The 13,217-nt window shown below is 31.1% G+C and overlaps 1 protein-coding gene and 1 pseudogene across 1 annotated transcript; one reads left to right on the top strand and one right to left on the bottom strand.

Annotated features, from left to right (window-relative positions):
* The first annotated feature begins 294 nt into the window (after positions 1-294).
* LOC115888756 lies at positions 295-9,022 on the top strand (annotated as a pseudogene).
* On the bottom strand, positions 8,798-12,440 carry LOC115888759 (double-strand break repair protein MRE11). The gene is made up of 6 exons (XM_030908601.1): positions 12,200-12,440; positions 11,997-12,141; positions 11,596-11,944; positions 10,637-11,460; positions 10,464-10,575; positions 8,798-9,665 (listed from the first exon to the last, which is right to left on the bottom strand). Exons 1-6 carry the CDS (start codon positions 12,324-12,326, stop codon positions 9,426-9,428), a joined length of 1,797 nt encoding a protein of 598 aa, XP_030764461.1. The 5' UTR covers positions 12,327-12,440; the 3' UTR covers positions 8,798-9,425.
* Positions 12,441-13,217: the final 777 nt, after the last annotated feature.

Raw genomic sequence — 13,217 nt, forward strand, 5'->3', positions numbered from 1 at the left:
TTTCTCCTTGCCAATATGAGATAGATCCATCCAATAAAGAAATTTTTGCCAGTCAGGTAAGTAAATATACACCTTCCTTGGTGTTCCGTTTTTTATAACCTCTGTATAATCGCAGAGCATACAGTTTTCTAGATTAAATAAATAAATAAATTATGCTTAATTATCACTGAGTTATGGTTTTTCTACTATAAAGTGCTTATCTCCGGGATTTAGTAAAGAAATTATAACTTATAAAAATATTAAAATCTCCAAAAGATTAACTTTAACTAGTCTAATTTGCAACAAATTAAAATATCACAATGTTTGGAATGTTCTTTTTAATCTTTAATAGTTTTTCGAGATGTTAAAAATCTCAAAAAAGTGATTATCCAGTCTTATTTGCTATAAATTTAATAACTGCCTTGTTTCAAAAAAGTTACTTTTACTCTTAAAGAGTTTTTCAACATGTTAAGGTAACAAAAAAAAAGAAAACATATTTAAAATATATTTTTTTAATTATTATTTTATTTTTTTCCAGCTCATTTAGGAAAAAACTCAAAATGCCTACCTCAAGGCACGTGAAGAAATTTTTCTTAAAAAAAATTCCCATACTACAGTGGGGAGCGAAATATGATTCGAAAAAGTTATTGTGTGACTGTATAGCGGGTTTTACAGTAGGTCTCACTGTTATGCCCCAAGCCTTGGCCTATGCAACTCTAGGAGGATTGGAACCACAGGTAAATATTATAATACAGGGTGCTTAATAATTAATTTTTTGTATTTTAATTTTTTGAAAAAGAAAAAAAAAGTTTTTAAAAATGTTTGACAGATTTAGGGGTATATTTTGAGTTACAGGATGGTTCAAATTTAAATAAAATCTGTCTGATATACAGGGATATTAAAAAAAATTGAATTTGAAAAGGGTTTCTAAACTTATAGAACTTTTTCTGTGCCTTAAAATTTACTCATTTCCTGAAAATATTTTTTAATGGTCTGGGTATATGTTTTATCTAATTTAGAAAATACCCTGTATACAGGATGTCTCTTAAAAATATGTGCTCAAGTATTTAAACTGGTATTTCCACACCAGGAACAAGTCCTTTAGGTTTTTTGTTAAAAATTTTATATTTTTCATGACATTTTCCAAGAAATATGAAAAAAAAACACTTAGAGACACTCTGTATATAATTTATCTACCGTACGATCGAAAGAGAAACGGCGTCAAAGACGGCTGGGGAGTGACAAACGATGATAATTTTGGGGAGGCCAATCTCTAGATGTCATTTACTAAAAAGACATTAAAAAACTAACAATAAAAAAATTATAGACAAAATCAAAAAAGATTGGCTATCTAAATGACGTCTAGAGCTTGACCTCGCCAATATTATCATGGATTGTCATTCCCCAGCCCTCTTTGACGCCGTTTTTTTCTCGATCGTGTGCTATAAAGGTAAAAAAACGTTTTTTTTTTAATTTACAGTATGGCTTATATTCAGCTTTTGCTGGCTGTTTTGTCTACACAATTTTTTGGCAGTATTAAGGACATTACCATTGGTCCTACAGCACTGATGGCTTTGATGACGTATCAGCAAATAGTAGGAAGAAACAGCGACTATGCCATATTGCTTTGCTTTATCGGGGATTGTACAACTAGTAATGTCAATTTTACACTTGGGTAAGACAAATATGTATATATCTTTAAATAGATGTAATAGTATAGGAGCTAGCAACGTTTTCGAGAAAATATTTTAAGACGTCTGGCTCTTTGATACATCTTTTACTATGCTCTCTGGAACAGCATGCGGCCCGTCTGGCTGCCGATACCCGTTGCGTTTACTACTGCGCATCGGAAGAAGATCCTATATTTTTTATATTAATTTAGTCCTATAAATTCTAGTATTGAATATAAATCGAACATGTCTCCATAGCGCAGTGCGTACAGTTTCCGACCACGAACCGAAGATTCGGAGTTCAAATCCGGGTCAGGTCAAAGACTTTTTTATTTTATTTTCGTTTATATTCTGATAGTAAAGTATTAAATAATTCTGGTAATTAAAAAAGTTTTTTTTTTAAACAGTATTAATTAAACAGAAATATTTGATTTCTAACTGTATATATGTTGCAATATTGCCAAAAAGTTGGATATACGGGGTGTTATATTTATGGGGATGAAACATTTTCCGAAAATTGTAGAATACTATTTATGAAATATATATTTTTTCTTTTAGGAGTATTAGTGGACTTTATATCAATCCCCGTCACTGTAGGCTTCACTTCTGCCACATCTGTCATAATTGGCAGTTCACAATTTGCCAGTCTATTGGGTAAATATAAAAATTATAATTTAAAAAAACTGATTTTATCAGATCTAGCCATGTATATATTAGTATGAAAAAAAAAACGAAAAAAAATAGGGCCCTTATTTCTGTGCAAACTGTTTTTAGATTTTTAAGATAATTAAAAGGTGTTTTAAACTAAATTTATATATAAATAAATGATTGTTTAGACAATCAGGGTAATAGATAATAGAAAAATTGTATTATTAAGAGAGATAAAAGAGCTTGAAAGAGCAGGATTTTTATTTCTGTGCATACTGTCTTTGTATTTTTATTCAAAAAAATTGATTTTTGTATAATTGTGTTTTTTTAGGAATTAAACAATCCTCAAATGGGTTTTTTGATACAATGACCAAACTATTTCATAACATCCATCTCACAAGGTACCAAGACACATGTTTGGGACTCAGTTGTATAGTAGCCCTTTTATTATTAAGGGTAAGTACGAATTTATTTTTATATCCTTATTTCCTTTTTGATTTTTTTTTCGCACCCTGTATATAACGTTTCTTTTTTTTAGAAACTCAAAGACGTGAAATTGCACAAAAAAAACTCTAAACCCAACAAACACCAAAGCTGTTTCAACTATATTCTGTGGTTAATATCGACTTCCAGGAACGCGATTGTAGTGATCCTTTGCAGTACCATGGCGTTTTTGTACGAATCCAACGGGTCTGGATCGCCGTTTAGGCTAACCGGCGACGTAAAATCCGGTCTTCCAGAGTTCAAAGTACCACCGTTTAGTACCGTTATTAACAACAGCACCAGGGAATTTCCCGAAATGCTGTCGGACCTGGGAAGTTCCGTATTTTTGGTACCTATCATTGCTGTGTTGGGAAATGTGGCGATTGCTAAGGCTTTTGGTGAGTTGAAGTACTAGAAAATGACGTCGATGATATAAAAAAATTAACGGTAAATGTGTCTTTTAAGTGGGTTTAATTGCCTTGAAACCGAGAGTGTCTCTTCGGGTATCGTCGCCAATCTTCGAGATATCCGAAGTATAAAATCATTTCTGGTACCTAAAACACACAACTACCAAAGTTTTTGCCAAACTAAAAATGTAGTACAATAGCTGGTTAAAAATTATACAGATTACTAGCGTGTACCAGCGACTTCGTTCGCGTCAAATTAATCGTTTGAAATGGTGATGATAAAGCAAAGCAAGAATTTCCATTAACATACAAACTGGATAAAATTTTCTCACATTTATGTCAGCATAAGAAAAAACAATATGGCGATATTATTATATAACTTGGTAATATTTGAGGGGTAGTTTCATCTCGTTAGAATTTGACTTTCGAAAAATCCGTTTGCGAAAAATAGACTTATTACGTCAAGCGGTTTAAGCAGAATCGTGGTTAAGAAATTACCCAACTTTTTGGAACACCCTGTACGATTTTTTAAAAAATTTCAAAATATGTAAAAAAACCAAATAAATTATGCTTGTCCAAACGTTTTCCCGAAAGACTAACCGTTTTTTAAATAACAAATATTGTAATATTTGAGGGGCGTTTTCACCCTCATATTTTATGAAACACCCTGTATAAATTTATAAAAAATCTTAAAATATGTAAAACAACAAAATAAAATATACGCGTTTTAAGAGTTTTTCCGAAAAACTCACCGGTTTTTAAAAAAAATATTTTAATATTTGAGGGATGATAGTTTCACCCCCTTAGAATTCGAGTTTCGAAAAGTCCCTTTTTATCGAACCTCTACACCCTAGAATAACTAACTGAAAGAAATGAAAACTCCTATGTTAAAGCCTGGAAACACGCGCTCGACGCGATCCAAGCGGGCTACTGGCAGAACTAAAAGTTCGCGCCATATTTTTAAATGGACCTTTACTGCCAGTGCATAAGTTTTTTACTTATATTTGGTAATTTCAATCTAGATTATGAATTTATTTGTAACAAAACACTTTACAAAATAAAAATAATGTATTTTGATACAAATAAATTAATAATCTAGGTTGAAATTATCCCTGAAATTAGAATAAAACACGAAAAATCTGTAACTTGATTATTTTATTATAACATTGTTAAAATTACATATAACACATTCAACACTATACAAGTATATATAAAAGTTATCAGAATTTATACAATCAGTTATAAGTAATTATAAAAAGGGGTTATAAATTATAAATAAATAAATCATTAAATAAAAAGACTATATACCTAGTTAACGTGTATATAATTTGATAATATAACTTTAATCTCAACTTTAATGACCTATTCAAATAGAAACATCTTACAATTCGCGTTATATAATACACAAAGCCAAGGGACAAAATTGTTAGTAAATCTATTCTCGATGACTCAAAGCATTTTTTTACAAACAAAACAGGACATATAAAGCTTATAAATAATACAAGGGTATAGAAAATATATAAATAAGTAAATACAAATATATTCTCAAACTAAATGATTAATGATTATACTCGTTTAAATAAATAAATGATCTTTTTAGAATTACTTGTTTGCCTTTGCAAATTTATTTAATATTTATCTAAAAGCGAACACTTACATAAATTACTGCACAACCTTTAAAATTAATTTTTTAATATGTGTTATACAAATTCATGATTCGATATAAATTCATTTAAATAAAACTTTAAAATTAATGATCTTCCAAATTTTTGAGACAGCCATTTTGTTGAAAGAATTTGTTTTGATTATGAGAAATTTCATAAAAATTATCACAGGGATCAATTAATCTTATATATCGAACTACTTGGCTCTTAAATTTCACAATCCTATCGTCCAAAATACTCTAAATTCGAGAAAATCCGTAAAATATTCCCATAAGAACAAATCACAATTCACTTCATTGGCTTTCACTTTACAGAAACTCGCAGAAACTGACAGACTGGCCAAATATGGAATGACGTTTATTTTTCAATTTATTTTACTAATCTAACTGATCCGGGTCACTTAGAAATTAAATTTTTACTAAATTATTTAATTATAATTGTTTCTGGCGAAAGCAAACTTCATACCAATATTTATTCATAGAGTAACAAAGCACATCACTGTTAAATTATCAACATTTTATATAAATATTTATATTTTTCAACTTCTCCAACTACTCAATTACCTTCAACAGAGAATCAAACGAATTGTTAATTAAACTATACTCTAAAATCATGATGAAATTAAAGTCCCTAGATGAATATCTAGGGACTTTAGATGAAATTTCTACGCAGCGCCATCTATCCCTCTACTGGCAGAAACTCCGCCGTGTTTCCAAAATTCAAATGGCAGTTTCATCCGCCTGCTCTACACCCTAAAGTCAATCTGTTTTCAAAAATCAGCTTTTTACGTCAAGCGCTTTAAGCAGGATCCTGATTAATCAATGACCAGATTTTTCGAAATACCCTATATACTTTTTAAATTTTTAAAAAATATTAAAATATGTAAAAAAACAAAATAAAATATACGTGTTTAAGCGTTTTTTCGGAAACTTGACCGTTTTTTAAACAAAAAATATTGTAATATTTGAGGGACGGTTTCACCCTCTTGGAACTGGAATCTCGAAAAATCCCTTCTTATCGAACCTCTACACCCTAGAATCAACCTGTATGCCAAAATTGAGCTTCTTACGTTGAGTGGTTTGAGCAGGATCGTGATTAATCAGTATGTCAGTCACTTAAGGATTTTATATATCAGTATAGATTTCTTTAAATCTAGGTACAAAATTCTCCCCCAAAAACAGTTATGAGATAGAATTATTAGAATTTAATACTAAAATTAAAAATAATAGATAAATTTACTAATATTTTTACTTGTTTTTAGCTAGTGGAGAAATTATTGACGCCACCCAAGAATTATTCACTCTATCCCTGTGCAACGTACTAGGATCCTTTTTTTCTTCCATGCCCGTCACTGGTTCGTTCTCTAGATCAGCTGTCAATCACGCCAGTGGCGTACAAACACCGTTTGGTGGCATTATAACAGGTAAAATGTGTTTATTTTGCAGTACAAATATTCTCTCGGTAAGTTCAAATATTTTAACTGGTAGTATGACCCCAAGGCACGCCTATGATTATGTATTATCATACAGGGTGCGCCAAAAAGTTCTCAAAAAATACATTTCTTGTTCTTTCAGGTATAATGGTACTATTGGCGTTGGGATTTCTCACGCCCTACTTTGCCTACATCCCCAAAGCATCCCTGGGCGCTGTGGTGGTTTGCGCTGTCATTTTCATGATAGAATACGAGGTGATCAAACCGATGTGGCGATCGAGCAAAAAAGACCTACTTTCCGCCATTGCGACGTTCGTGTTCTGTCTGGTCATTGGCGTGGAATACGGAATTCTAATCGGCGTCGCTATTAATATCATGTTTTTGTTGTATCCTTCGGCCAGGCCTGGAGTACATATGGAGAAATGCATGGTAAATATGAATATTACAAATTTTCAGTATTTTTATCAATATTCTTATGTGTATTTGTCTATGTAAGGTTAATTTTGAACGATATTTTCACCTACTTTTTTTGATTACTTAACTTAGCACTTATTTAAGAGACTTTATTCTTACAATGTTATACTAAATATTTTTCATTTTAGTCATCATTTTTATAGTTATTCTCTTCATTCCAGACACCTTCTGGTAAAGAATACATTCTAGTCACCCCCGGAAACGCTCTGTACTTCCCCGCAATGGATTTTATCAAAACCAGCGTTGCCAGAGCGGGAACATCGTCGAAAAATTTGCCAGTTGTTGTCGATTGTCAGTTTATTTTAGGTAAAAAGGTTTTTCCTTGATTAAAACTTTGTTTATTAGTGTTTTAGTAGGATTTTGTAGCAATAATAATTATTTCAGGAGCTGATTTCACAGCTGCAAAAGGTATAGCTGCCCTCATTAGCGAGTTTTCTTCGAGAAAACAACCCTTGTATTTCCTAAACGCTCGTCTAGAGGTTGTTTCAGTATTCCAAGGTGTCATGTCTGACGATTTTGTCTATTTCAATTGCAAAAAGAAACTGGAAGATACAATAGAGGAAGGTAACTACAATTTTGACATCACACAACAAAACAATGCACACTAGATTTCGGTCCTATTTTTTTTAAAACTATTTTTTACCACTTATATGTTTACAGGAAATAAAAACAAATTCGTTTATTGTCTTTTAATTAAATGTTTGTGTCAGTCTAAGATTTTTATATGTAAATAAATACATCAAAATATTAAATACATAGCCTACTAAAGGTATAAAGTTATTTGGTATGTACAGGGTGGGTCAAAACACAATTTTATATTTTTCTCCACTGTTTCAAATGAAACGTCTGTATTTTGTATTATAAAACAACAGTTTTGTTTAATTTGTTGTTCTATTAAGCACTTTCATTACCTGAAATCGATATCTACTAAGAAAATGTTTTTTTTTTGAAAATATAACAGAAGACTTGTTTTTCACGCATATATTAGTAGTTATTTGCCGTAAAATTGACATTTCTATCTGCCATACAGTAGAATAGAACTAGAAAACCTTCTAATTAACTCAATAATTAATTTTTCGCCTGGTAAACTCAAAAATACTAGAAATAGTAATTATAAAACGCAAAATTAGTTTATTAACTTCTATTTTAAATAAATAATTAATCAAAAATAGGGTTAGATAAAAACCTACGTTCATTTATGTTATAAAATTCAAGCTGTTTCATTTTTTTTGTTTTTTTTTTTGATTATTTTATAAATAAAAACGACAAATAACAAATATTTACACAATTTTGTGATATTTAAGACTTTGAACATGTCTACTCAACTACTTCATATTATAAATGTGATTTCTATAAAAAAAATACTCTTACATAGTATATTTAAAAAGAATTTATGAAAATTAATATACAGGGTGGTCATAATTATAGGTCAAACTTTTTTAAAGATTTTTTATTGCTTTTTTGTACGACTTTATGTTTTCAGGAAATAAAAATAAGTTAATTTATGACTTTTTATTTTACTTAAATGTTTGTGTTAGTCTTATACACTTATATCTATGAAAACACATCGAAATTTATCTTTTAAATACTTTTTATGAATGTAATATTACACAATATTTTGATATTTAGGTTTAGTACATTTGAACTACTTCCTATTTTAAGTTGTTTAAAAGTATTCAAAATGATTGTAATATTAAAAACAGTAAATTTTAATATTTTTATTAAAAAAAGGAAAAATAAAACGTATACAGTGTGGTCAAAATTTTGATTTTTTAGGAGCAATAATATCAAGCGAAGAACAGAAATTATTGTGTTACCATCCAAACGAAACCATATCGAAGACAATGGAATTAAAAGAGATTTCCTGTACGAATGGTTCTTCGAATCACATCCAACACAGGAAAAATTCGTGTAAACACTAAAAACACAACCCCCGGTATATTAGTATTAATAATTTTAAGCTCTCTGAACTTTTCAACTAGAGAAAAATTTATTTTTTTGTACTTTTATTTTTTAACATTATTTATTTTAAAATTTTGGAATTTATAATTAAATATTTGTTACAGAAGAAAATTCTGTAAACAATTAAAAATCTCTCTAATTTTTAAAATTACTCATGACGTTATTAAGACAATTTCTTTTTGTACTTTTATTTTTTAGCAGTATTAACTAGGAAAGAAAAATTGTATTATATACAGGGTGTAGATAAATAGGTCCGAAAAGAATTACGCGAATATGTAGGTTATATACCGAGTGATCAAACACGACTAAGCGTTTTAAAAATATAATATTGTGTAAGGATCAACATATACACAAACTACTTTAATCTTTTTTAATACTATTTATTACAAAATACATTTTATTAAAAAATTAGATAAGCTTAAATCTAAAAATCTTTTAAATGGAACGATATAACAATAAAAGTAGCAACAAATAAAAAAAAAGTGTTTTATTTTAAAAAACAGCGTCACAGTAGGCTTTAAAATAAAAATAAAATAAGCAATAAGCTACGAATTTCTGGACCTGTATTTATAGGAACTTTTTTTCTATATTTTTCGATGAACACCCTGAATACTGCACGTACAGGGGTCGACCCGAAAGAAATTATCATCGATTATCATTACAAAGGCTACTTTGACGGATTTTTTTCTCTCAAAAATATGGTATTTTAGGCATTGGCTTTGCCTCTAGCTCTACTACCCCTACCCCCTCTACTTCCCCTGCCCCTGGCGGGAACTCGGCCCCCTCTAGAACCGGGCCCCGTTTTAGGCCTTTCCTGGTCTGGCGGAGGCGAATCCACAGTTCTTATACTCATATCGGTAGATTCTTCGTCAGAGTCTTCGCTATCGTTCGAATTGTTTTTGGTTCTTTTTCTCGGACTTTTAGTTCGATTTAAAACGTCCCGTATCTAACAAAAAAGTCGATTAAGATTACAGGAAAGTGTTTTTTTTTAATCAAAATGCCCGTCCCATTTTTTCCTCAGGGTGTTTTGAATTTATTGCACAAAACGAAGTTTTGATTTACCCCGGTATAAACCCACCTAACCGAAACATATAAGCCGTTAAAATAGCATATATATATATAAATAAAAAAAATCCGGGGTGTTTAGTTTTGTTTAGTTAAATATTATTTTGTTTTGTTCAAAAAATGTGTTACTTTTTATTTTTTTATATTTTTTTTATTTAATTAAATTGCTTAAATACCTATTTTTTACAAATATAAAATTGTAAAAAAATATAAAAATGATAAAATTTATTGATAGAAAAATCTATGTAGGCGTCACGTCAGTAGGCGAAGCCTTGAAAATATCACAGTTGCCAGGTCTGGGGAATTTTCCCTGGATCTAGGGAAAATCAAATTTGCAAAGGGAGGAAAAATTGCAAAAAAAAGAATGTGTAGGACAATCTAAAGAAAAAATAATTTTTTTTATAAAAATATTTAGTGATAAATGCATTCTTCTGATAATATCGCCAAAAAAACGTTTAAAACAATAGTTTTTACTAATAATAATAATATTTTAAACAGTTTCTTTCAATTATTTTGAGATATAAACAAAAATTATAACTAATGAACTCGATATTATTGAAAATATTGCAATAGTTAGACCGAGATTGTTATAAGTTAAGAAACTTTGAAGTATTAATCTAGGAAATTTGAAAATTTCGATCTGGCAACCCTGAAACACATAGATATCGACTATACTCACCATTTGAGCGTCATTCTCCTCGTTTACCCTTAAAGACTCCAAAAATTCATCCATCTTATCGATACTAACATTCCCAGCTTCCAATTTAGCCTGTCTATCGGCAATAAAATGACTGAAAAAAAAAATTAAGTTAACATAACCTCATTTTTTTCTCCCTCTCCAACTTAACATACTTGATAACAGACTCAATGTAATCCATGTTATCAGACTCAATACACTTGGACACTGTCTCATTTAGAGCTTTCAGGGGCATAAACTCTAACGGTCTCGTTTGACCTGATTCGAAATATTCCAAAACCAGGTCTTCCACGCGAGCTGGAATCTCTTCTTCGGCTACTTCTTCGAAATCTTCGTCGTTGGACTTATTTTTGTTCCTTCTAAAAGCCTGCCTGGCCGACAGGTGTTTCACCTTAACCATATCGCCGGGGTTTGCCACTCTACCAACGTAGGCCTCTCCGAACCTTATGGGATTAAACGCTTGCGTTTCATCGATGTAGCTGACGTTTAATCGTATCAAAGGCAACTTATTACCTTCCCTGCCTAAACTCAGCGCTTTTTCCAGCATCTCCTCCACCTTTTTCCCCACAACTTTCCTAGCTAACTCCTGGTGATCGCTGAGTTCTCTAGGGTTCTCCACTTTATCCTCTTCGGTGAAAACCAGCTCACTGAAAATAAACGGGCGCACAGTTTTCAAAGGGATGGCGCGCAAGTTGAATTGGTTTTTGTGGATTTTGAGGAGGCCTATGTGCTTTTCTAGGGATTCCCCGACGCATAGGGACGTGGCTACTGAGCTGCCGGGTTGTGTGATAAAAACGTCGTTGCCAGTTTGTTCCGGGTTGATTCTGCAGTCGTGCTCGTGGCCCCAAATTACTAGATCTAGTACAGAAGGTAGCGCTTCGTCGGGGATGAAACATTTTGCCCCCCTGTTAGCTCGGTTTTGGTGTAAAACCAGCAAATGAAACCAACTATCTGTGTCCGAAGGTGTCATAAAACTAACCTAAAAAATCGAAAATTAACCAATATCTGTAATTTCTTGTGAAGTTGAAGGATTATGAAAGGTTTTACAGCTCCGTGTTATAGAAATTTAAAACCAAATTTTAAACCATTAAAAATACAGAAATAGTTCACTTACTCTATGGGCTGTGAATAATCTGGCAAGTTTCTCATCCTTAATATGCGACAACCCATACAAAGCCAGCTTGGTTCGGCCCTTTTTAAGCAATATAGGCTCGATATCAATACTTTCGTAACTGTTGTACCTTCCGAAATAATTAACTAAGCCTGTCGAGGATAATATATTCAAAGCGGATATCTGTTGTACCCCTGTAGGGTCATCGTGGTTGCCGTGAATAGAAAAAACAGGAAGTTCTACGTTTAAGTTCGGATCTTCATAGTTTACAGTATCGTTTACTGTGCTTGAGAAATTGAATGCTGGATCAGAGAGAAACTCGATTTGAATAGGTCTATCACCTAGACAGTACCTATAAAAGGGGTATATTTCATTTAGCTTATTACAGAGTATAGAAATCAAACCTTTTTAGTAGCTCAATACATTTATTAAGAGCATAACTGGAAGGCCTGGTATCATGAAACAAATCGCCGCCCAACAGTAAAAAATCGGCGTTCTCCTCTTTGGCATGCCTCAATATTTCCTCAAACGTATCGAACGAGTCTTCGGCTAGAGATTTACAATAAATATTACCAGAATATACCCCAAAATTTAAAAAAAATACAACCTATAAGTAGATCTTTTTCGCCATATCCTAAATGAATGTCTGTAGCTACAAGAATAGTAAGTACATCTTGATCGTCCCTTTCCCCTTGAACATCTTCGTTTTCATCTTGACTCTCTTGAGAACTCATTTTCTTTCCAATATACCAAAAAGTTATTTTAAAATGAGCCGAAAAACTCTAGAATTTTTAGGTTAAACAGCGCGGGTAAATAAAATTCAACTTTAGTTACCACAGATTAAATATAAATACGACATAATTTTTATTAATCGGTGCGTCGTCGATGTTGCCAGATTGCAAGTTATTTTGGAATAATTTTCAGTAGAAAACAAATTATGCCTTTTTTCAGTGTTATCAATATTATATTATTTACATTATTACATTATTCTTTTTATTAAACAGAAATAAAACTCTAGATTGACGCTACGTTTAAAAAGTGCTTTATTAAAAATTCGGAAAATTAAAAGAGGTGTGTCCAGGTTTCTTCTATTTTTTTGGAATTTTTGAATGCTGTAGCTCCATACATTATATTCGTACTAAGTATTATAACATTCCACTAAAATTGTAGAATCAGCAACATTAATAGTTACCTTGTTTAATTCTGCTTATACATATTGGATTAATTTTTCTGCTACTTTAAGATTTTTAGATATCCTTACACCTAATTTATGTGATTTTCTTAGCATATATAAAATATAAAAAAAATCTTTTTCTTCTAAAATATAAAAATATATGATTTATTATATAATGAAGATATCTTAACAGTTATTTTCCACACCACAAAGCATAATATGTAGTAAGTATACAAACCGTACATTGTGAGACAGGAAATTGTAGAGAGAAACAAGCCCTATAACATAGGATACAACATTTTAATGAACAGTGCTTTCCATAAAATCATTAAAATGAAAAATATACGAAATAATATACATGTACTGATTTCTTTCGAAAATCGACAACTATGAAACTATGAACTCTTCCTGGTCACAAACGGTACATTGTGAGACAGGAAATTGTAGAGAA

Source organism: Sitophilus oryzae, unplaced genomic scaffold, assembly GCF_002938485.1.
Source record: "Sitophilus oryzae breed Bouriz unplaced genomic scaffold, Soryzae_2.0 scaffold_808_pilon_pilon, whole genome shotgun sequence".
Taxonomy (NCBI): Eukaryota; Metazoa; Arthropoda; class Insecta; order Coleoptera; family Curculionidae; genus Sitophilus; species Sitophilus oryzae.